At 39.9% G+C, this 24,866-nt stretch overlaps 1 protein-coding gene across 3 annotated transcripts in view; it reads left to right on the top strand.

The window, feature by feature from the left end:
- Window positions 1–24,231, top strand: part of SAMSN1 (SAM domain, SH3 domain and nuclear localization signals 1) — a 55,539-nt gene extending 31,308 nt beyond the window's left edge. For 2 of the 3 annotated variants that reach the window (XM_034792646.1, XM_034792652.1), the window contains exons 2-8: window positions 5,741–5,812; window positions 6,444–6,599; window positions 8,935–9,067; window positions 10,751–10,902; window positions 12,216–12,422; window positions 14,364–14,514; window positions 22,740–24,231. In XM_034792646.1, the coding sequence (XP_034648537.1) occupies window positions 6,495–6,599; window positions 8,935–9,067; window positions 10,751–10,902; window positions 12,216–12,422; window positions 14,364–14,514; window positions 22,740–22,939 (948 nt within the window). In that variant the 5' untranslated portion in view covers window positions 5,741–5,812; window positions 6,444–6,494 and the 3' untranslated portion in view covers window positions 22,940–24,231. Of the gene's footprint in view, window positions 1–5,740; window positions 5,813–6,053; window positions 6,206–6,443; window positions 6,600–8,934; window positions 9,068–10,750; window positions 10,903–12,215; window positions 12,423–14,363; window positions 14,515–22,739 lie in introns of those variants that run through there. The other variant, XM_034792660.1, reaches the window with a different exon arrangement.
- The last annotated feature ends 635 nt before the right edge of the window (window positions 24,232–24,866 follow it).

Below are 24,866 nucleotides of genomic sequence, written 5' to 3'. Positions count from 1 at the left end.
AACTTCAAATATGATAGCTTGCTATCAGGCCAGTTAAAAGACTATTTCCTGTGATCTATTAAAGAATTAAGATGGGCTGGCTAATAGTTATCTCTAGCTCTCTGTTTCATCTCCATAGTGACTGACACTGGATCCCTTGTTCTGAGGGACTAGAAGTATCATGGAATGGATGTATTCAGCCCCACCCTATGTAGGTGAACTTTGCCCAGCTCTACTTATCTCCATTGATCAAGCAGACATATTCTATCCTCTTGGATGTTCCTGTGGCTTCTTTCCCTGCAGTGAGGAAAGAGCAGGGACAGTCTAGAAACATATCACAAAGGAATAATCCTTAGTGGGGGGTGAAGAGAAAAAGAACAGAAAGAAAATGTTGGGCCAGATCCTCAACTGATGTAAATCAGTGTAGTTTGCTTGAAATCACTAATCATGCTGATTTCCACCAGTTGAGGATCTGGCCCCATTATCTGAAGTACGAACAGCCTGTCAAAGACCTGCAACAGTTACCTTAAGCAATTTATAGCTATACAGTATAAATTGTAGACGGGGACAAGTGAAAACTGGAGCTGAAAATGAGTGGAGGAATTTCAAACAAGGCGACATTTACCCCTGTGCAGAGAGCCAGCATGAAGCCTCTGCACCTCTTACCTCCCACTTAAACAGTATATTGAATGGGACTTTGGTGATGCACAGAGATTGTGCTGGCATTCTATACTAGGGGCTGCTACTCAGCAGGTAGAAATTGTGAATGTCCGTTGGAGATATGACCAGGCTGAATTTCACCCATAATCAATATTTACTAAGGCAACCACTGTCACTTGCGGCACATAGGCTAGCTTTTGAGATACAGAAGACTCTGACTAATTTGTCAATAAGAAATATCGGTCTTGTACTCTAATTAGGAAATATATAGTTTATAATAGGAAGACAAAGTATCCCTTAGATTTTAGTGTCTGTTGTTTTCCATTTGTACGCCAAACATTTTGGTTTGTTTTCTATTCTTTTCCCTTCTTTTAAACTTCATTGAAGATTTTAAGAATAACTCACAGGCAAGTAAAAATGTGATCAAAATAAAAATAAATGTGTCTTTTCACAGCATTAAAGGGGTTATTTAAAAAATCCCAAATGTCTGGGAATGAAAGAAGCAGCAGAAGATAGACGAGTCATTAAAAACAATTTGATATGTTTGCCTTTTCACGTTATGTTTATTGGATACTAGAGCGCAAATGGAACGCAAGCCAGCAATGTTCCTTTACTGAATCTAAATAAATGATACGGTCCTTCTGTGGAAAAATAAGGGTGTTTTTTTCACATGCCTGCATTAAATTTCATTGTGCAAATTCACATTTGCTTAATGCACCCATCAGTAACTCTTGTGTGAATCCAGCCAGCAAAATCACTTAGTTTTATAAGATATAATCAATGACATATTTTCATCTAGTAGATTTGCATTTGCTTTAAGATCTTCCCTTAACCTGGAAATGAGGCCTACAGATTATGACTATGCCTTCACAAAATAGGTGTTCCCTGACACTAATGCGGTGACTGACAATACCAAAAGTAATAGCCTTGTTCCCCTCCGAGCCCAGGGCTCCTAAATCTGCTTTTCTTTATCGGTATAATGGGGTTGAATACATTTTAAAAGGTGGTAGCTATTGATTACTTAATGGAAAAAGTTAGTATGGGAGAATTGCTGAAGCAGCCCTATTTAGTGCTCTTCTGTGCAACAAGACCATTATCTGGAACGGTGGAAATCATCCTGTAACCCTTATTAATATTTAATAGCTCTGAAGCAACACTGAAGTATACTACAAAATAGCCCAAAGCGTCTGTCCAGATAGGATATAAGGTTGTTTCAAGGCTCTAAAAAGAATAACTGATTTCCCTGTGCTCAAGTTGTTTATGAGTAAGAGCAACAATAAACCCTTTTCCTCTGTTCTTTTTTAGACAATCTGAAGCACATCAGCACTTTAATATACAGTTATTCCTAGTAGGCAGCTTGAAATGATGGAATGCTACAGAAAGGTCACTGTATGTTTAGAGATCACTGCATGAGAATGTTTTATATTTTCCCAATATTGTTGTGATTCCCAGCCTCCCTCTTTCCATCCCTCCCACTCTGCTGAGGGGCATATTTGGCAAGGCTGACAAGTCAGTGAAAGGTGTTAATCCTGTCTAATAGACCCATAATCCTTGGGGTTATGTTTTATATCATACTATTGAGCTAACCCCTTGTCATATGATATTGTTGATCTAGTAAATATAGAAGTTATTTCTGGGAGCTTTAAATAAAATTAAACTGCACAGACTAAATTGTCCTTTAACCAATTCTTAGTAGTTTTCTCCAACAGATTTTCTGATGGATTACAATCAATTAAGAGACACCACAAATAAAAAATAAATACCTTTTTAAAATGACTAAATCAGCATTTGAGTTAATGAATATATACAAATATAGTTCATATAATAATTTTGTAAACCACGCTAATGCCAAAACAATCAAAATGAAATAAACAAAAATAACATAAAAAAACAAGATATCGGGCTAGAAGACTCAACAAATATATGCCACAGAATGTCTTCTCAGGACTAGAACCCTATTACAAACCGAAGATCAGTGAGAGACCAACCTCACATTACTGGGAGAGGTCACTCTGGCTGTAAACTTTTCACTGAAACAATATTTTGGTGAAAAAAAATGTTTTCTGAAAATTTCCCCCAAAACACAGATTGTTTTCTAACCAGCTCCAATAAGAAATAGTTTGTATGTGTTTGGGGAAGAGAGGATTGGGCTAGCAGGGAATTTTTAATCTGAACTGTGTAAAAGGTGATCCTGAATTATTTTTTTCTTTAGAAGAAAATAGAGATTTTAAGACCTGCTGTTTTTCTGTAGTTTTCCACTGTCACCTCTCTCTCCCCTCCCTCGTCAACTATTTTTAGTTTAAAAGTGACTGTGTGAGAGAGATACGGGAGCTAAAATGGATAGTGACCCTGTGATTTATGAGCAGGGACAGAATAAGATGGGGTCTTTCCTAGATGGAAATACCCAGGGGAGGTATATGTGTACACAGGATAGTTGGTATCATTTTGATGAGCACCAGCCTTAAGATCACAGTTGCTGACGTTGAATGTCAACTTGTCACCCTGTACAACAGTCAGAAGTATGACAGTTTACTGATGAGACTCTTAGAAGGCTAACTATACCCAGAAAAGGACAGTATACAAATACATAGAAGTAAACTGCAGCTTATTAATTATGGGTAGAAAAAGGTATAGATCTGTATCATCACTCAGAAAATTACCATAAGGTTAAATTGTTATTCAGATCTCAACTCCATCAGAGTTGAATGCCATAAGAGTTTCAGATCCCCTGCTTTTAAGAACACTTCATGAAAGGACATGAGTGGTGTTCAGATAACACATAAATGGGATGATATAAGAACATACACAGCGAGGGTTAGTTCATCAGTCTAGTTCTCGTAAGGCACCCACGACTGTAGTATATGAGTACCTCACAAACACATGAATTTATCCTCATGGTAGCATTATTCGCATTTTATAAATCAAGCACTGTGGCATGACGAGAATAAGGATGGTATTTTCAAAAGTCCTTTTCAAAGGGATGGTATTTTCAAATTCTGCTCCTACTGAAGTAAATGAGAGTTTTCCTGTTAACTTCATGTAAACTGAGTTATTCCAATGTGTAACATTTTTTGGAAATACCACCTGAAGGAATTTACCCAAGGTGACAAAGGGAGTTTGTGCCAGACCTAAATATTGAACACTGGGTTTCTGAATCCCAGTCCAGTGCCTTAATCACCCTTCATTTTGCTTACACATCACTCAAGGGAAACCTCAATCACTTCTGAAGCTTCCTTCTCAAAACTGCAATATATTCAGAGGTATATTTGATGGAGAAGCCTTGGAAGCTCATGATGTCTGAGGCTGGTGGACAAGGCCTCAGACATCACACCTGATAAAGCCTCCTGTAAAGTTATCTTAAAGTTAAAGAAGCTAGAGAGATAGACGGCTGGGGATACCTGTTATGGTTGATGGGAGGGAAATATGACAGGCATTTTAAATACCTGCGGCAGATGGAAGGAGAGAAGGACTGTTAGAATTACCAGATGGAAAGAAAAAGAGAGAACAAGCAATCCATTAGGCAGGCTGAAGTCACAGTGAGTGAGGAATGGATAAATGAATATGAGCAATTCTTTAACCCAGAAGTTTTAAGACATGTAGTTTCTGGAGCAGAATTCCGAAATGTACACTATTCGTGCAGTTTGATATTTACTATTAAGTTTAGTGCATTTCCCTTCCAAATTATGCAAATGGAAGGTTTTGGATACCCAGATACCTACTGAGAAGGGCACACAAAGTATAAAAATAAAATAAAACAAGCAATAATCTTGTGAGTGTATTACAGGTCATTTTCTCTATCTTATATGTAAGAATAGAAATTAGAAGGGTTCGCTCTTGGCTTAGCTTTGAATAACTGTGAAAAACCTAAACTGATCTCTTAAAAGATACTGTTACAAGTCTAGAAACTCTGGCAGTTGATTTATTAGGTTCAGATAAAGGAGCTTCTAACTTGGGTGTTTCAATTTTTGGATGATAAACTTTAGACAGCTACCGGACCAGATTATTCTGTGTGCTCAGTACGCTTTGGCCACTCAGGCAATGCAAAGTGAAAGGATTCTGTCTGGAAATGGACAGAAGATCATTCTCTTGTGGAGGGGAACTCCCCACTGCTGTAAAGCTGACATAATCTTCAATGCTAACTCCAGTGTCAGCCTTATCCTCAGCATTGGATGTGTGTGGCAGCAATAAGGGGGCACGGTGGAAGCAGAGCAGAGCTTTGATATGCCAGTTCTCCACAATTGTGCCAGTGGTACAAATTAGTGCAGCTTCCTTAGTTGCTGCAATGCCATGGCCAGGCAATACAGGCTTAGGGAGCTGCAACCAGCTCCCTGATATCAACCCATCCCTGCACCGAACAGAGCTCAGAGCTCTGGCACAGGAGGGAAGTGAGTCCGTGTGTGTTTAAAAATTGGGCACCTAAATTAGAGGCTATTTTTGAAAAATGTGGAGCTTACTGATTACTCTGTTTGTTTCACTTGGTTTCGTTATGTTCCCGCACAGAAATACGCGTAAAGGTCTTTATTTGGAACTCTCTCTTAAGGGCCAATTCAATTCCCAGTGAAGCCAGTGAGAGGCTTTCTGCTGCCTCCAGTGGGAACTGAATCTAGCCCAAACTAAAGAGCCTTAAACAGTCTTCAGCTGCAGTTCCCAGTAGGACGGATAAACTGTATAAAGTTAATTGAACAGCTACAGTAATAGAACTGGTGTCCTCCAAAGCACCTACGTTGGTTAATACTAAATGTAAATGGCCTGATTGTGATCTCCCTTACCACCAGAGTAAATGACGATAACTCACTGAAGTCAATGTAAATTACGGATGTGAAACTGGTGTACATGAGCTCCTATAATCATATGCATAATCTAATTCCATGCATTGTTAACAATGTCTTTGATTCAGATTGCTTTGTCTCCAGATATACACTCATATTTTGTCCCTATAGGCACCTCTAAGGCTGTGTCTCTCTCTACTTGAAAATAGCATGTTATGTTCCATTCATAGGCAAAGAAGTTTTAACATAAGAGAGAGAATTTGTATTTGTCTTAATAATGAAAAAGAATATTGTCAATTAACTCAATTTTGTTTGTTTATTTTGTCTTATAGCGCACAAGTAGTTTTGGAAACTTTGACCGTTTTAGGCACCATTCAGTATCAAAGCCAGATGATTCAGTTGAGGTTTGTATGTTGCAATAATCTACTTCTGTTACTCCCTCTCCCTGTGACTGTTGGGGAAACAGTAGGGTTCAGTGGTGTAAAACATGCATTGGTGCGCACTTGCTCACGTGCGTGCTCCTGTTGAAATCAATGGGAACTACTTGCGTGACCGAGTGCTTAGCAACCAGAGTAAGGTTGCACAATCAAGCCCTTAATATTTGCGTAGTGCAAAGGACAGGGTCATTTCTGTTTTAAAAAAAGAAAGGGCAGCTAGAACTCAGGAAAACCTACACTTCAGAGGGCTCCTTCTACAATAGTGGCCTTATGCTAGCATCCTGGAGATGTGGCTTTCTGTCTTCAAGTGTGTTAAGTAAATTCCCACCACTCTCATTTGGATCAGGGATCATAAATAAGGTGAGCATCAATTTGTACAACATTTTCTATATCCCATTTGTGAGTACTTAAGCGAAGTGCAAGTCTGTTGTGTACATATAATTCCCCAGACAGTTCTAAAGCTAGAAGAACTGCTAATAATAACTTTCATGCACCTTACCTGAATCCAAAATATCTCTCTGCAGTCTCTCATTCCATTACATCTGATTTTATTTTCATGAGTAATAATGGTTTGGGGTTTTTTTAAATTTCAAATTAGATATGTGAAGTGGAGACTGTAAGTGACATTGGAGATCCAGGACAAAATAAAATGGCAGGTAATGGAGGAAGCCTGGGAAAGAAGATGCGGGCCATTTCCCTAACCATGAAGAAAAAGATGGGTAAAAAGTACATCAAGGCACTCTCTGAGGACATGGTAAATATGCTTAAAAAAATCTTTGGATTTGTATGATCAATTACATTAGAAATTTTGTGTGTGTTTATTTCATTGTTTTTTGGTAGCATGTTATAAACTAGTATTGATGTACCAGAGTTCAGGTGTATATAACTTAGTGACACATATTGAATTAAAACAGTAGTTACCTCAATTATATATCAATTCTTTCCCTCCACGCCTTTCCTCCCCTGTGTACGCATATTCTCTCTCCCTCTCACACGCACGCACACACGCCTGCGCACAATTTCACCCTCCTGGGGTCCAGGATAGAGACGAGAGTTTTATACCATTGGGAAAGGGGAAATTTTGCTTTGCCAACAGTGAAAAGACTGTGTGTGCATCCATCCATCCATCCATGAATACAGCCATGCAAGTGAGGGGAAAGCTTCTTAAACACTCCTCACTAACTGTCCATCTGTGTAAGGACCAGGAAAAATCTGATCCAAAATGAGATACATTGGAATTACCATACTGAATCAGATCAGTGGTCCATTTAGTCTCGTATCCTGTCTCTGACCAAGGCCAATACTAGATGCTTCAGAAGAATTCTCACGGTGGACATTTATGGAATAACCTGCATGCAGGAATTCTTCCTAATCCCTGTTAGGCTTATGTCCTGAAGCAGGAGGGTTTATATCCCTCATACATTTTTATCTTATCTAATGCAACAGCAGATATTCTTATTATATATAAAAATAAATGTAAAATTGTTTTTGAATCTAACTAAACCTTTTTCCTCAATATCTTCTGGCAGTGAGTTCCACATTTTAATCACATACTGTGCATTAAAAATGTATTTCCTTTTATTAGTTTTATATTTGAGTTTCATTTTCATTATGTGTCCAGTTGTTTTTGTATTATGAGAAAGAATAAACAGGAGTGCCACATTTATTTCTGTGTAGTTAAATTAATTCTTCATACAAAAGAAACAGACGACACATACAATCTTCTTTTCCCCTGTAACTAATACATTCAGTGCTTCTCAACTGATTAACTAGTGCAGGGTGCAATAGAATGGTGTAACTAGCATTCTCCCTGCTGGAAACCAGTCATCCTTGATTTATGTGCATCTGCATGGGAAGAGGAAGTGAGTTTCTAGAGATTAGTCCCACATCAGGGGCCCTGGGCACACTCCACAAATGTGCTATCACCTTTGATCCACTCTATGAGCCAAATAACGGATGTTTAACATTTTCCTTAGTTTGATGCAATATCCCACAGGGCATATGATATCCAGGTTACATCAGCATGTCACGCTACGTTGACAATGTAATGCAATACGGTAAAGAACCGGCTTCCTTTGGAAATCATCATTGTTCCATTTAGCTATTACATCTGCTTTAAATGAAGTGGTGACTGAAGCATGGGTCATACTTTCTAATCTTTGCAAACTCTATAAGCTATGCTTTGAGAGGTAGCATTTAATAATATAACCTCTAAGGTCCAGTACCCAGGCCTTAGATGATTTTGTGAGGGAAATGGGCCTATGTTAATTTTGTAAAAGCAGAATTTTTGTTATGAGACTTGAGCAGCCAGCTCAGGGAGTGTGATAGCTGATCATCCACACTCCCATCTGGAAGGCTGGCTCTGGAAAGCCCTGACCTTTGTTCTAGCTGCAGAAGGCCAGTAGAGTCCAGGTTCTGGGAAAGCTCTTTGCAAGACATAGCAGTTGCAGCTAATGGTTCCCTTCCTGCTCCTATGGGCTTCCTGAGTATGTGGAAGAGGCAGCCTTTTTGAATTAGGCCTCAGATGATTTTGTATTTTCCACCTGAACTTCTAAAATTAGCAAAGATAACTTACAAAACAGGAAAGGTGAAAAACTTTGGGATAGATTTTGGCCCCTGCTCTGGTGAGGCAAAGCAGTCAGAAAGTCTCTTATCTGGCTATCTAGGATTTCCCCTTGATAAGCCTCAGATGGATGTAACTGTTGTGCCAGATTCACTACTGTTGTAATTCCGCGGCGATCAGGGATGAATTTAGCCAGTGTCCTTTTCTGGAGGGCAATCACTGGGGAAATTGAGGCACAGAAAGGGTAAGTGACATGTCAATGGTCACAGGGTGAGTAAGTTGTGGAGCTGGGAATTGAACCCTTAATTCCTGATTCCCAGCCCCATGGTATAACCACGAAAAGTGCTTCCTCCCTTGTAATGGTTGGTAGTGAAAGAAGCTTTCTTAAACTGCAACTAAACTATAATAATAGGGTTTTTTAGAATCATTGTGGATAGGCAAAGTAAATGTGCACAAGATATTGCGTGTCAGCTGTGCATATAAAATCTATTTCACTGCATCTAACCACTGATTTTTATTGCTGAAGAATGAAGAAGGAAAAGAAGTCTGCTACTCGCATAGTGACCCTGGGGATGGAACACACACGGAGAAGGTCTGCTTAAAAGCCAGTGACTCCATGGACAGTCTCTATAGTTTGAATAGTGGCCAGAGCTCTTCTAGTAAGTACAAAAAAATCATAGTCCTGTTCAGTCTCTTTCTTTATTATTTATTATTGAGTACACCTTGAGTTGTTGGCACTGGGGAACAGAAATTTGATAACACGAGGATTTTTATTCTAGCAGACAAAGCTATAACAAGATCCAACGGCTGGATATTAAAGCTAGAGAAATTCAGATTGGAAGTAATGTGCAGTTTTTTAACCTTGAGGTTAATTAGCCTTTGGAACAATTTGCCAAGGCTTTTTCTGGATTCTTTACTGGCAGTTTTTAAATCAGGATGTTTTTCTGAAAGATCTGCTCTAGCTCAAACAGGAGTTAATTCAGGGAAGTCATACAGCATGTGTTATACAGGCGGTCAGAGGTACGTTAGTACAGTAGTTCCTTCTGGCTTTACCATCTGTGAATCAGCCTTTGCCCATTTTCGTAATTAGAACCAAAATTTAACCCCACAATAATTAAACTTGAGCTTTGCAACAAGCCTGACTTCCTGCCTATTGATACAACAGCCTTAAATGTCAGAGCTGGCCCTAGGCCTCTCGCTGCCATGGCCCCATCACCTGTGGAGCGGTGATTGCAGGGTCACCCACATACGAGCCTTCTCTTAGGGTGGCTGGGAACCCACTGCCCCCAGTCTGCAGATGGATTAGCCAAAAGGAGTTACCCAGCCTGACTCTGCTGCTCTGGAGGAGATGGGAGAACCCAGCCAACACAAAGGCAGCAGAGGACCAAGGTCTGCCTCCCTCCCAACCCACCAAAAATCTGCTATTCCCCCCACCAGATAGCATAAGCTGGAGGTTTGGGGAGGCATGTAACTCTCCAAGGGGCAGTGGGGTTCCTGTCTGGCAGCCTCCTGCAGGAGGCTATCTGCTGCCACGCTGTAGGCAAACTGCTCCCCAAAGACTGTACATGATGATGTTGCACTGGTGTCACCACATATATAATCTGATCTGAGTGGGTTCTGTAGGCACAGGCCATTTGTACTTAGTGGTTAATCTGGCCCTGAGTTGTAGCTGTGCACTTGAACAACCACATCAAGTCAAATGATTTTTATGGTCATTTTCTCTGATGTGATTTGTACAAACTATATGGGAGTTTACTTCCAACACAGTGCTGCTCTTATCTAAAAACATACTTGGATGGGATTTTGCAGAGCTTGCTTCAATTTGCCTGACTTACTCTACTGATGTTTTATTACCCAACTTGGATAAAATGACAGGTAGAAATGTAGATAAGATTAAAATTTCCCTCTGTAATGTAGGTGTGTTGAGGTCCTACTTTATAATATAATAAAATAAAGTAGTTTCTGCAGTATTTGTTTCAGTTTCTCTGAATAAACAGGACAAGTTCAGCAGCTATAATTCCCTACATTGCAGTTTTAAAATACATATTATTAATCTGCAGAGGTAATATTCAAACAAGCTCATAAGTAAAATGAGCAGTCTATTAGCATCAGCATCATAAAGGATTACTGCACAGAATAAATTAAAGGTCTCCAACTTATTTTGTTTAGCCTTTCATAGTACATTTGATTATTGAATATATTTTTCTTGGAATGTGTGAAAACTCTCTGAGTACAGTCTTTTAATTCTGTGCTTTGCATATTAGCCTCTCCATTTCTACACAAAATTGAATATCTAGTGGTTCAAGGAAGGGGATTTAAATCTTCATTCTCCTCTCCATTAGGTGGAGTGACTAGCTGTTCAGATGGAACCAGCAACAGGGACAGCTTTAGACTTGATGATGAAGTCCCTTACACTGGACCATTCTGTGGACGAGCCAAAGTGCACACCGACTTCACACCGAGTCCTTATGACACTGACTCTCTCAAAATCAAGGTGAGACCATCATCAAAATTGCTTTGTGCAGTAGAGATATCTGCGACATTTGTTAGGGAAGGGGTCTGTTCGTTCATTTCTGACTTTTAAGGATATATGACACTTTAAAACAGACACAGTCAGTTTAGCAATACCTTTGTACAGGGCTAGTTCATACAGAGTTGTCAGTCCTACTATTGCAGGGACCCTGAGTCATGGGACTCCACCCTATCACAGTATTTTTGAGTTTGCCCTCTCATCCAGGGTGTGTCCAGATCTTGAGTCTGTCCATTTAAAATACTGCTCCCAAAATCATCTTTCTTGAGTGTTGCTTTGATTATGTTACCCCTGTAAGCTATTCTGCTGACTCCGCCTTCTCCCCTGCATCAAATATAAGCTTCCTACTGTCACCTTTAAACCACTATATGATATAGTCCTGCCCAGTTTATCTATTACTCTATTGTATCCTCAACCTCTGCCTTTGCTTGGTGGTCATTTTCACCACCAGTTAGTTCATTACTTCCCCAACCACCTCAGTGTTGTTGTCTTTTTTCAAATCAGCTATTTGGTGATCAGATGGCATAACGATGAGGTCATGTACATTTTTCACTATTAAGGCAGCTTGCTTTAAAGTTGTGAGCTGCCTGCTGCTTGGGGCTCAAAACTCGTGAATACAGCCCATAAAATTTCAGCACCGTTCAATCAAAACACAAACCTTAGCTCTGAGTTGGCTTTGAACCCCAGGCTGAACCTAATCTGGATCCAGATCCAAATACCCCTCTCAATATGTAGAAATGAGACCTTTCCAAAAGCATAGTGTTTTCGCTTCATGGGGCTGGGGGCAAATATTTCCTTAGCTTTCATTTCATGTGAACAAATAAAAGGAAGTTCTTCTTTACGCAGCGCACAGTCAACTTTGGAACTCCTTACCTGAGGAGGTTGTGAAGGCTAGGACTATAACAGAGTTTAAAAGAGAAATGGATAAATTCATGGTGGTTAAGTCCATTAATGGCTATTAGCCAGGATGGGTAAGGAATGGTGTCCCTAGCCTCTGTCTGTCAGAGGGTGGAGATGGATGGCAGGAGAGAGATCACTTGATCATTGCCTGTTAGGTTCACTCCCTCTGGGGCCCTGGCATTGGCCACTGTCGGTAGATAGGATACTGGGCTAGATGGACCTTTGGTCTGACCTGGTACGGCCGTTCTTATGTTCTTATGTTCTTATGTGGTTTCATACCTGACATACAATGTCGTCTGTTCTTGCTCCATTGAGGTAACAGGTTACATATCACAAATCATCTGCCTCAGATTTGGTGCACTTTTTTTTTTCCTTAGAAAGGAGACATTATAGACATCATCTGCAAAACCCCCATGGGTATGTGGACAGGCATGCTGAATAACAAGGTGGGGAACTTCAAATTCATTTACGTCGATATTATTTTGGAAGCGGAAGCTACACCTAGAAAGATAAAGGCACACAGAGGGAGCAAAAGGGCCAAACCTAAAACTCTGCAGGAACTTTTGGAACGGGTCCATCTTCAGGTCAGCAAACACATTTCCAGTTTTGTGTTTTATTTTCTTTCTGTGCATTTGCTCTTATTTTTACATCAAAGCCAGGGCCAAAATGGCAGGCTCCAGCAGCTTGGGAAATATCCTATCAGTAGCCCAGAAGATGCTACTTCCTTCCATTACCTAGCCAGTGGATATGTGGATGTGAGGGTGGTTGTTGGCAAAACGAGGCATGAGAGTGCATTAATCCTTCACGTAATATGCCTTTTTCTTAGTTGGTAAGGTCCTTGGGGAAGAGGTAGTCTTTTTTTAATATAGGTGTGTAGTGTGCGTAGCCCAATGGGCCCCAATTTCTGATTGGGTCCCTAGATATTACTGCAATACAAATGATAAATGAGAATAATAACAACAATGTTATGGCACTGGTATTTGTGTGGGAATGAATCACTTCTCTCTGCAGGAATACACACACACACACACACACACTTAGACACTGGGACAACACACACACAGTTGGGGGCACCAGGAGTAACAATGCATTAGTCCTACAGCCATCTACATGGTTCTCTGCATGCTCCCTCTGGCTGGCACCAGTGTAAACAAAATACCCAGCCTGCTTATGGAGCTGGACTCAAATTGTTTTCTGGATACAGAAAATTTGAATGCTTCTTCTTAGGCTGTTTTATCAATGGAATAATTATTGTGACACAGACATAAAATAATAAGAATGACAGTATTATATGACACTGCAATTTCAAAGCAGTTTGCAAACCCTAATTAATCCTCAAAACTTCCTACTGCATGCTAGTGTTGTAAATATTATTGGGTCAAATGTATCCCTCATGTGACTCAGATTTGGCCACTGATCTTCATTTTACAGTTCAGGTACTTGAGATGCAGAGAGGATGTGAATGGCCCAGCGAAACAGCCTGAGATAGCAGTGAGTCGAGACTAGAACACAGAAGCTCCTGGTTCCAGCTCTAGACTTAGTTTACTCCTATAAAAGGAGAGGGAAAATATGTTCAGAAAGTATGTTACGTTAAAATTAGAAAGGGGACCCAAGCTACAAAGGTCAGGCCCAGATCCAAACATTTGCAAAGTTTAGTGGTGACTGAATCTGGAGTTTTGGTTTGTCCTATTTTGGTTTGTCCTGTTTGGGCCAAGCACTGAAATTTGGGGGTATTGGAATGAAGGGGCTTGGTTCAAGTCCATCTAAATGGAAACTCTCTCTTAGCGTCTTGAAAGGTTATTTTTTCCCCCTGACCTGTTAATGAATCATATTCTTGATTCTGTGTCAGTGTTATCCCTCCAGGCAATCCAACTTTAATTTAACAATAACTAATTAGGGTGGGGGAAAGGACAATAATGCACTTAATTTCATTCTGTGACCTTTAGAATGGCTTATCTTATGCAGTAGACACTAAGCAATGCCTGTTATGGGTATGCGCTGCAGTTTCTAGCAGTCCACTGATGAAAATAGAAAACCTGACTTTCCAACAGAAACACCACACAAAGTCTTCTATGAAACAATTCTCATGTTTCTCAAATTAATACGGGAGTGTTACAGACACTGGGCCAGATCCTCAGATGCTATAAATCAGATTCAATGGAGATACTCTGATTTACACCAGCTGAGGGTCTGGCCCTCTGGATAGCAATAGATTAAACAATGCGGCAGTTCAGCTAAATAAACCCAATCTGAATGTAAAGTGTTAATATATCTGAGGTGCTCTGAAACACATTGCAGAATGTCTTGTGTTATGGGCAGGACAAGGGAGGGAACAGTAACTTGACAGCTCTCTTTAAAACAAGCCCAGAGGCAATGTTGCTGATTGGAGGACTCGGTGCTCCAGGAGTCATGATGACTTTTCTCCCCATTTCCACCAAAAAAATGAAAGAGAGAAATTATGGTTATATCTCTCACTGAACCTGCTGATTGCTTACTAAACGAATTGTTTGCTTTTCTTTTTGTAGGAATACTCATCAACCCTCTTGCTAAATGGCTATGAGACTTTGGAGGATTTAAAGGAGCTACAGGACAGCCATTTGATTGAACTAAATATTACAAACCCAGAAGACAGGGCAAGGTTACTTTCTGCAGTTGAGAATCTACAGGACTATGAAAGTAAGTGTGTAAACTTACATTCAATGTTATGTTCTCATTTTAATTGGAGACATAAACACATTTAAAATAATGGTGACTTCTGCCAAAGTCCACAAATTAGACTTTTTCCTCAAATAGGAAAAATTCCTGAAAAATTATCTCGGGTGCTATTATTGTCCCTCTCCCAGAAGTATATGGATGCCTCACAACAGCTCTGTGAGGTAGGGCATGGCTATCATCCCTATTTTACAGATGGGAACTGAGGCACAGAGAGGCTAAGTGATGCCTATGATAGAGCAGGAAATTGAAATTAGATCTCCCATGTCCCAGGTTTACTTCCTAGAAGTATATTAAAACATTTTTGTCTTTGTCTTCCTGCAAAGGAAGATCTTCAACATCCTCTCTTCCTATTCACTGTTCCTTCCCTTTAGCCCCTGGTGAGAGCCATGAAATTTACTGGCGTTTGTAGTACAGATCAGCAAACAATGGTTTGGATAAAACAGTAGCTGATCTGTAGTCTCAACTTGAAATGAACCTGAACTGGATCTTGTTTGAGGTTCAAGAAGTTATTAGCTTTCTCTGTGTGTGTTTTGTTTTCCCTTTTATGCTTATTTGCACTTGCTGCTTTCACTGGACTTGGAAGTACCAAGACCATGAGACAAGCTATTGTGATATTTTCAGCCTGATTTCTAACTCAAAATAGTTCAGATAAGTTCCTACAAATTTCAGCTAAACGGCTACATATTTGGATACTCATCCAGACCAAATCGTAGAGGTTTGCTCTGCATTAATGTAGAGTCATGCCCTTCCTGAGCAACCACTTTGCCAGATATTCACTCTAAATTGAGGATCCTGTGGAAGAAAAAATGGGACTGGGGAATGCAAAGTCTCCCAGAGACATTTTAGGGATTTCTTAGGGTCCTAGGTCTACAGCTCATCAAGAGTAATAGCTCATCTGCAACCCCCCCAGTCTGGCTGTTAACTGAGGTGGACTGGATTTCTCTCTATCACTCAGTCACTCTTACACACCTGGCCACTTCCAACACATAAAGCTCAATTATTCAGAACTTCACCCCAAATGGGATCCTCCATCTCATATGCACACTCTGCCTCTCTGAGTTTCTAAGAACCCATGGCTGTCTCAGCCCCCCTCAGCTTTCTGTCTGGGTCTCTCAGGACCCCGCACTCTCAGACCATCTCTGGGTCTCTCTGAATCCCTCTTTGTCCCTTACTGTCTCTCCTCCTCCAAGATGGAAAGAAAAGAGACTCCATGAGAACTGTCAGGAGAGGTAGTTCAAATGGCCTTCTCTGCCCTCACCATTCCCTATGGACTGGGTGACGGACGCACATCAGGAACAGTCCTTCTTTCTATCCTGTAGCCTTTGTCAGCTGAGGGTGGTGAGGGAGGGAAAGGGGCCTTCCCAGGATAACAGATACAATGATTGAAGTGAGGACGAGGAGGAGTGAGCCTGGAAGGAAAGGAGAAAGAACTATACCTATTGTTTAGCCTGCAGTTTGGGTGGAGGTGGCCTCCTGTCCCCTCCCCCTTGACCTGCCCTTGGATTGTGCATATGTATCAGTACATATCTAGGTTGCTAACTGATCATGCTGCACATTCTGTATATTTTATCCTACACGTTTTACACCAACAATTAACAAACAAAACAGGAATAGAAAATGCTAAAGTTATATTTTTACAAGGATTTTTTATTGGTACAAAGTATGAGTAATTTTAACAGGTTTCTGTAGTCATGAAATACTGTTCTGGTATGGTGTAGTTATGATTTACTGTTTTTAATACTCAAACGATAGCAAGCATTGCAGGCAGCCTTAAGCATCTAAACTCTGTAATAGGCAGACATTAGTTAGTGTCTTTCTCAAGCTACTTTTAATCACTTGATGTTCTTCATGTTCCCATGCCAGCAAAAGTGCAAGGATCAGGGAAGAGTATCCTTAACCTGACACAGCCTTTTCATATTCTTTACATTAAACCTTGACTAATTAATCCTTACCATCCACGAGTGGTCCCTGCCCTTTGCCAGCATAGGTTTATGCCATTGTTCTTCAGGCAGAATAGTATACTTGAGGATATTTGTGCTGTAGTTTAACAATTGAAATACTTGTAATTGTTCTGTAAATAATAAGTCTTGTAATGTGCTCCTTGTTTCAAGGCTACTGATGATGTGTTGGAGTATTAAGTCCATGGATGAGATGAATAATTGCTTCACATCAGCTGTGAATACATGAGTATTTCAGTTCAGTCAAACGCTGTTCTCAAAGAGCAGAACAGTGAATGGGCCTTTAACATTTAAGCATGTGCTTAATTATAAAGCTTTTATTAAGTCCCAGAGATGTCAATAGGACTTATGTATGCTTAACTTTAAGCACACATTCAAAGAAAATGCTCTCCTGAATCAGGAGCACGGTGATGAAGCTGACCTTAACTGATTGCCATAACACGGTAGTATTTGTCAGCATGCTGATGAGGAGACAAGTAATGTGCAAGGTTTGACAAGACACTCTAAAGTACAAAGATGTTAAAAACTAAAATTGATACAACTGCATAGAGGAATATAAATAAGCCATTCGGTCAAGTAGTTACAACAAAAGAAGGGGAGCCAAGATGATCTTGGGGTTAAGTCCAACCTGAGCGTCTGACTCAATGTGTGACCTTGGACACCTTATTTGACCTCCTTGTGCTTCAGCCAATCCAACTGGAAAATAGGGTTGCAAAAGCTGGACACCATTGTTATAACTGAACTTATATATATACCGGTATATGTGGTCATGAGCTGAAATCCTGGTCCCACTGATAGTCAATAGGAATTTTTCTAAAGCATACATGTAATGTTTTCCTGAATCGGGGTTTTAGATTATAAACTCTTTTCTGAAGGGACGTATCCTTTCACTAGTTCTGTAAAGTTCCATGCACATCTACAGACCCACCGAAATAGTGGTAGTAATAATAATTTCCAAGAGCTAACAAGTGGAAAAACTACATATTCATTGCCAAAGACCTAAGGCCTAAAATTTCCTCAATACTCTTAGTCTAATGCTATAGTTTAGTTTAAAATAGTATTAAAACATTAGTTTTCGAACTGTGTGGTGCAATGAGGTAATCGGAGGCACAAGGTGGGGTGCAGGGCTGGGGTCAGATGGGTCTGAACCAGGGCCGGGCAGCAGTGGAGAGAATGCACAGGGAGTCCCCACTGGTCAGGGAGAAGAGTAAGCAGCACCATCCTGCTCTGGCAGTAACCTGCTGCTCTCCCCCTTCTCCACTCCCTGACGGCTGGGGACTCCTGTGAGCTCTCTCTGCTGCCCCAGCCCAGATAACTGGCTGGCCGCAGCCCTGCATATTTTAAACCCTCCAGGCCCTGCGCGAGCGAGAGGCTTTGGATGGGGGGCAGGGGGGAGGAGGGCAAGGATGCTGGTTTGCTCCGTGCCAAGCTGCCATGGGCTCATGTGGGAATAGAGCCAGCTGGATCTTGCCACCACCCCAGTTTCTGTCCCAGAAGGATGGGAGATGGGGCAGGGTGGGCGTGATGCTTCTCTGACTTCCATGGAGAAGGAGGGCACAGCAAAAAGAAAAAGTTTGGAAAAAGTCTGTATTGGAACACGTGTCAAAATTCTGCATACTTGGACTCTTCTAACCTTATCTTAGACAGCTCTGACTGAAAGCTATGTATCTGAAATGAAACTGATTTACTGTAGGAAAAATAACACACCTTCCATTTGTTGATCAGATAGTGAGGTCTGATGAATCTGCAACACTTAACAGTAGTTGATCTTTATCTATTCCTTTTCCTATGCAGTGTATCTTTCACTGACATCCAGGTTAACCCTACAAACTTACCTTTAATGATAAAGAGCTTGACAGGGTTTCCAGGAAATTAAGAACAAGTAGGTGTAAAAGTCAAAAGTTAAAAATAAGTATAGCTTTTATTTGTGGAGTAGGAGAACTTGACATTTACACTGAATCCATATATATTTATAATGCTCAATATTCTGTTGAGGCAGCTTTTGTATTTACTGCATGATAGTCAGAGCAGGCTGAAAATTTTCTATCAATTTTTTTCAGACAAAATTGGCCTGTTTTTCCTGAAGAAAATATTTATTTTATTTATTCAATGAAAAACAGAAAAAATAATATTTTTATTTTTTTCAGACAACAAACACTGGAACATTTTCTAAATTTTCTAGTTTTTTCCACAGAAAATACCATCTTTTGACCATCAATAATAATGCTGTGACAGTGTGAAGTTCGGTGCTGCACCACTTCAGAGTCCCGTTCTGTCTTTGTAGTAATTTAGTTTTTAGCTTATTTGTCTCAGATTGATTTTGCTACAAAAAACGTGTGTGCAAATACTCTGCTTTCTAGAAAGTTACAGAGTTTACCCAAGACTACCATATATTCACAGCATACAATAATTCAAAAGCCAGAGGAAAAATGCATACATAGTCCTCTTACAGAAGTTTCAGCTCCTGCCATTTTTGCTCCAAATGTGATCTGTCATTGTGACAACATGATGTGGGTTTTTTGCATTTGTGTCTTCCCAACAGATCCAGTTGTGCACAAGAAGTTATACTCTTCAGAACATAGTTAAAAAGTCATCTTTTAATGAAAAGGAAACAAATAGGATGACCAAAAAAAATGCAATTAAAAAAAATTCCAGCAATAACTGTCTCTTCCTGCTCACTTTGAAAAAAGAAAAAAAGAAAGAAATAGACAAAGCTTCCTCTTTGACCATAATGATGTAAACAGGATTAACACTATTTTAGGTCACTGCTTGAGGGGACAGAGAGATGATTCTACAGAAGCTGATAAAAGCACTTGCAAGTGGTAATGTAAATGATCCTGGGATTACAGTTGAGGAATAGGAAAAACTACTGAGTTCAGCATCTAAGGAAGGGTTTGTACAATAACTTGCTGAATTCTGTAAGCACACAGTGACCACACAGACTTGGTTTTTTGCTGGCATTGGCTGAAATGTAGCATGAGCTAATAGAAAAGCTAGGTTAGGCATCACATATGTATCCTCTATTATTGTGATTAACTAATAATAATTAATTAATTAATTAATTAGTTAATAATCCTGGTATAACTCCGTTTAAATTACTGGAGTTACTCCAGAAATGAACTTGGCCTGATATGTTACCAAAAATTTTCCCTACAAAAAGAGGTGAAATTTCATATGACAAACCATCCTCTGTAAGGTGGGGAGAGGATGAAATAGTTACAGACAATGCCAAATCTGACAAAAGGTGCACCTTTTTAACAGTGAGGATAGTTAACCATTAACTTACATAGGTAAATGGTGGATTCTCCATCACTTGAAGTCTTTAAATTAAGAATGGATAGCTTTCTAAAAAGATAATCTGTACCTCAAAAGAGGTTATGGTCTTGATGCAGACGTGTTATACAGGAGTTTCAGGGTAGATGATTACAATTCGAGCTGGTTGGAAATACTTTGATGGTACCATATTGTGTTAGACTACACAATTCTTTGGAAACTGAAATGCTTTGTGAAATCAGGTTGATTTTGCCAGAATTTTGGTTAGAAGGAAAAAGAAAAAAGTTCCAACAATGCCAAAATGTCCAGTTTTTACAGTTTTTTTGAATGAAATATTGTGATTGTTTTGAAATGACTATCTATGAATCTTCCTTGCATGCCTGCCTTTTCCAGGGAGGGTTTTGCATCCAAAGCCTTAATTCTTCCTGGTGCACCAGCAATGCACACTGTAAATACAATCTGGACCCCAGCCTCCTGGTAGACATATGCTATATATGACCATTCTGTAAATGCACATAATCTACTCTACCTCCAATACACAGGATTCATGTTCACTATAAAGCTGTCATCATTAACAAATATAGTATTAATTGAGAACAAAACTGATCATTACATATAAAAATTTCACAATAACTCTCTTACGACTATTCCTCTTTCCCCTTTTGCTCTCCTAGTGGCTTTGTTTGCCTTGTATGCAGGGCTGGCTCCAGCATTTCTGGAAAAAAAGAAAAAAAACCTGCGATTGCGATCGGCGGCGGCAATTGGAAAAAAAAAAAAAGCCGCGATCGGCAGCAGCAGTTCAGCGGCAGCTCCTTCTCTCCTAGAGGGAGTGAGGGACCTGCCACCCCCGAATTGCTGCAGGTGCCGCCCCTCTCCCTTGGTCGCCCCAAGCACCTGCTTGTTAAGCTGGTGCCTGGAGCCAGCCCTGCTTGTAAGTAAATGTGCTTTTCTTTGTCTTTGGTCACACCTTACCTAATTTACATCGGAGACACAGTCAAGTAGGCAGAACCACATTCCTTGTGTATCGTAATCCTGCCTGACACGCATGTTTAGAACGCAATTCTAGCATGTATTGATAACCTTTTGTACACACCCCATGCATACACCATGCCATGATTTTCAAGACCAGCATGTTACCAGTTCGTATATGATACCTTATGGGACAGCTTTTAGATACAGAGTGCCAACAGTGTGTTAGGTGTAGTATGTCAGGCCTGATATGAGTTGCTGATAGAGTAGTGAACCACCAGTGACTCTCTGTGTCAAATATATATCAAATTCATGACATTTTGGTATGTTCAGTGAGATACCAGGTTGAGAGATCAGTTTATTTTCTTCCTGTTGAGGCAGTACAGGCGAGTATCATCTTACGCGGGGGTTCCGTTCTGCGGTTAGCGCGTAAAGAGAAAACCGTGTATAGTCAAAATTACATTGAGTTGAATGGCGGGCGGAATCACCCGCACTACAAGTACAGTATTAAAATTGTTATTTTTCTCTTTTTTGTTTTGTTTTTGCTGACTGCGTAAAGCTGAAATCGCGCATGTTAAATGTGCGTAAGATGCGACAGACCTGTATGTCTTTTTTCCATTCACTGGCAGATTATTCATTATAGCGCAAGTGCTAAATAAGGACAAATGTTTTGAAAGAGAAATTTGCTTCTATTTAATTTGGGGAGATTTTCAACAACATGAATGGGAGCTGGGTGACTAACTGCCCTTTGTGCCTTTGAAAATCTCATCCTTTATTTAGGTATGACCAGATTTTCAGAAATGCTCAGCACCAGCAGCTCTCACTGAAAAGCTAAAGTCTAGATTTTTAAAGGTATTTAGTTATTGCTGCACTCAGCATTGCAAAGCCCAAGTCTCATTTTCAAAAGGGATTTTGAATTTCAGTGAGAGTTAGGCTCAGTGCCTAAGTCCTATTGAAATCCCAAGTGCCTAAATCCCTTTTGAAAATGAGACTTAAGTATCTAACCCAGTTAGGCTTTGCAATGCTGAGCACAGCAACACCTAAACACCTTTAAAAATCTGCTCCTTATTGCTTTTGAAAAGCTGGCCACTTCGTTTTGGTACTGGAATGGGAACTGAGCTCTTTGGCAAATCTGGCCCTCTTTGTGGGTGCTTTTGAAAACCTTGCAATTGTAAGGCATGGTTAACATACCCAGTACTGTAAATAAATACACTAAGGCTTTGTCTACACTTGCAAGTGAATGACAAAACTTTTGTCATTCAGAAGTGTTAAAAACACACACACACCCCAAAAGACAAAAGTTTTGTCGAGGAAAAGCACCGATGTGAACAGCACTGTGTCGGCAGGAGTGCTCTCCCGCCAGCAAAGCTACCACCGCTCGCTGGGTGTGGAAGTTTTTTGTTGGCAGGAGAGCTCTCTCCCGCCGACAAACAGCAGCTGCACTGCGTGCCTTTTAGCCGCATGGCTGTAGTGGCACAGCTTTGTGCTAAAAGCTGCGTAGTGTAGACATAGCCTAAATCCGTGCCCTGTGGGGCTTATAGCCTAAAGGTACAGCAGCTACAATCACAGAAGGCTGAGGGCACATTGAATGTTAGATGTTACTGAATTGGTCTTTAAAAGAGTTTTGAAAGTGAGGAAAGGGGAAGAGCCAGACATATAGACCCTAGCGTTGCAATCCATTTTGCACAAGCAGACCCTTGAACCAATACACAGTCCTTTTGTCTTCTTCGGGGTTCAGGTATCCTTTGAGCAATGTATTGCAGGATCATGTTCATGTTAAGTGGGCTACAGTGACTGTTGACATCATGTAGTGAAAATGATCAATCCTTTGATTTCTAAGGTTTCAATTTCTAACAGATATAAGGTACAGCTCTAATAGAGCTGCAGTTTGCTAATTCAGTTTCTGCAGTGCTCCAAGAACAATCTTGTAATCATCTAAGTGTTGTTCGGGGGGGTTCATAACCCTTTCCTTTTCATTTTTTACAGCTGAACAAGAACATGAAAATGAGCAACAGCCCCTGTCCTTAAGCCCTGTTCTCAGCTTTAACAAGTCAGAGTTAAATGACTGTCCGAGAGACTCTGGCTGTTACATCTTATCGGAAAATTCAGATAATGGCAAAGAAGAGCTAGATCCAGAAAACCTATCGGACATGCTACAGACGATCACCATCACTGAGACCAACTGATATATGTGCTTTTCTGCAGCTTTGCAGACAGGACTATCAGATACATTAAGCTAACTTGCTAGTATGGCAACAGAGTAATGGGCTGCAAATATTCTCAACATCGAATGGACTCTTAGGATTTCCAGCTGAAGTACAATATTTTTGACTTTATTCAATATATGGACATTGGGTACCTGAATCTTGGTTGATGAAAATAATGTCCCATGCTATCCTTCTTTGTTAATTCTTGAACAGTTGACTGAAGGAAAAATAAATAACTGCAATATATAGGGTAACCAGATGTCCCATTTTTAAAGGGACAGTCCCGTTTTTGGGGACTTTTTCTTATATAGGCGCCTATTACTCCCCCTCCCGCTTCCTGTTTTTTCACAGTTGCTATCTGGTCACCCTAGCTATATATATATATATATATTTGTATATTAAATCGTTTCCTATTAAAAGAATAGGGAGTTATTTTTAGGCATTCTCACATAGTTCTGGATATGTTATCTTCTGAAACATTCTGAAATATTGTAAATAGTGTACATATTTATTTTAAAAGCTAAATATTAATTACTGTCCTTTTTTATCTTCTGATGAATGTTTCTCTGATATTTGTACAAAACATACTTTTCAGCAGTACACCAGCATAATAAAAAGGTGATTAGGTTGATATTCTATAGTATTATGAAAAATACTGGGTCTGACTCCCATTTACATTAAAGCTGCTTTACACCACTGGGCTGTGTAAACTGGCCGTAAAATGGGCATAAATATAATTTACAGCCACTTGAAGGCCTCTTTACATTACCATGTGGTGCAAAGGGGCCTTAATGTAAATGAGAATCAGGCCCTCAGTCTTCAGTAGCCATTAGGAGCAACTTGCAGTTTGAATTTCGTACACATTTAGTTTTTCTTTACTATTTACAGTCTTTCTAAACATTGTAAAATGAAAGAGAGAGCTATTAGCAACAAACTGATATCCACAACTGAGCTTTCATTAGTATTTTTGGTGAAACTCCTTCCTTGTGCACTTAGCGTGAAATTTGTCAGTAGAAATACTTGTTTGTATGCAAAAGCCAATAGCTGATACGTTGGTATATATTATCAGTGTCCTCCATAAAACAACTAATCATCATTTCCCCATGTATTTTACACTGGAATATACCTTTTATTTGCTTTCCCCCTCTTCTTGAAGTACTTCATTTGACAATAAACAGAACTATGTGATTGAGACTCTTAAAAACTTTTTAATGTGGACCCTAACATTTCAAAGACAGTACTTTTCTAATGGTAACATAATATACGAGACATCTACTGAGCACTTTTTATCATGCATAATCTGTATCAAATTAATGTAGTGACTTCCTCTCTCACCTGTTAGTCACACATTTTCATAAATTATGTCTATGTTGAATAGTTTCCACTAGATTGCTGACATTTTTTTTAAAATCACCCTTCAGAAGAGATCAAGCATGGAAAGTTTCTCAGAAAGAGAATTTCCGAGGAAGTTATGAACAAGTGAAAATGGGGATTTATAATGAAAACTGTTTTGGCAGCCTTCTCTCTACCTGTCACTAAATGCTATATTGCAATGGGTGTGTTCATGTTGGCCTCAGAACCTTAAGGTGTGGTTCTACTCCGAAAAGTTACTTTGTGAACATGGCATTGTGGGATTCCATATTCTCTGTATGTTAATGACTTCCATATCAAACATGCTGTGTTTACAAGGAGCAAGATGGATTTAGGATGTGTTTGCTTGTTAACTTCCAGCCCTGCAGACTGGAGCTGGCATCTGTATGTCAAGCTAAGTGGGTTCTCATATAACTACTGAAAAAGGATCTGCAATTAGAACTCACTTAACAAGCCTTTGATGATGCATGAGCCAAAATGGAATTTCTTTTAGGGCATCTCTACACATAAACTTGCACCAACTTCACTAAATCAG

This window comes from Trachemys scripta, chromosome 1, assembly GCF_013100865.1.
Source record: "Trachemys scripta elegans isolate TJP31775 chromosome 1, CAS_Tse_1.0, whole genome shotgun sequence".
NCBI lineage: Eukaryota > Metazoa > Chordata > Testudines > Emydidae > Trachemys > Trachemys scripta.
The sequence above is the reverse complement of the archived record's forward strand: the minus strand, read 5'-3'. Positions and strand labels throughout refer to the sequence as shown.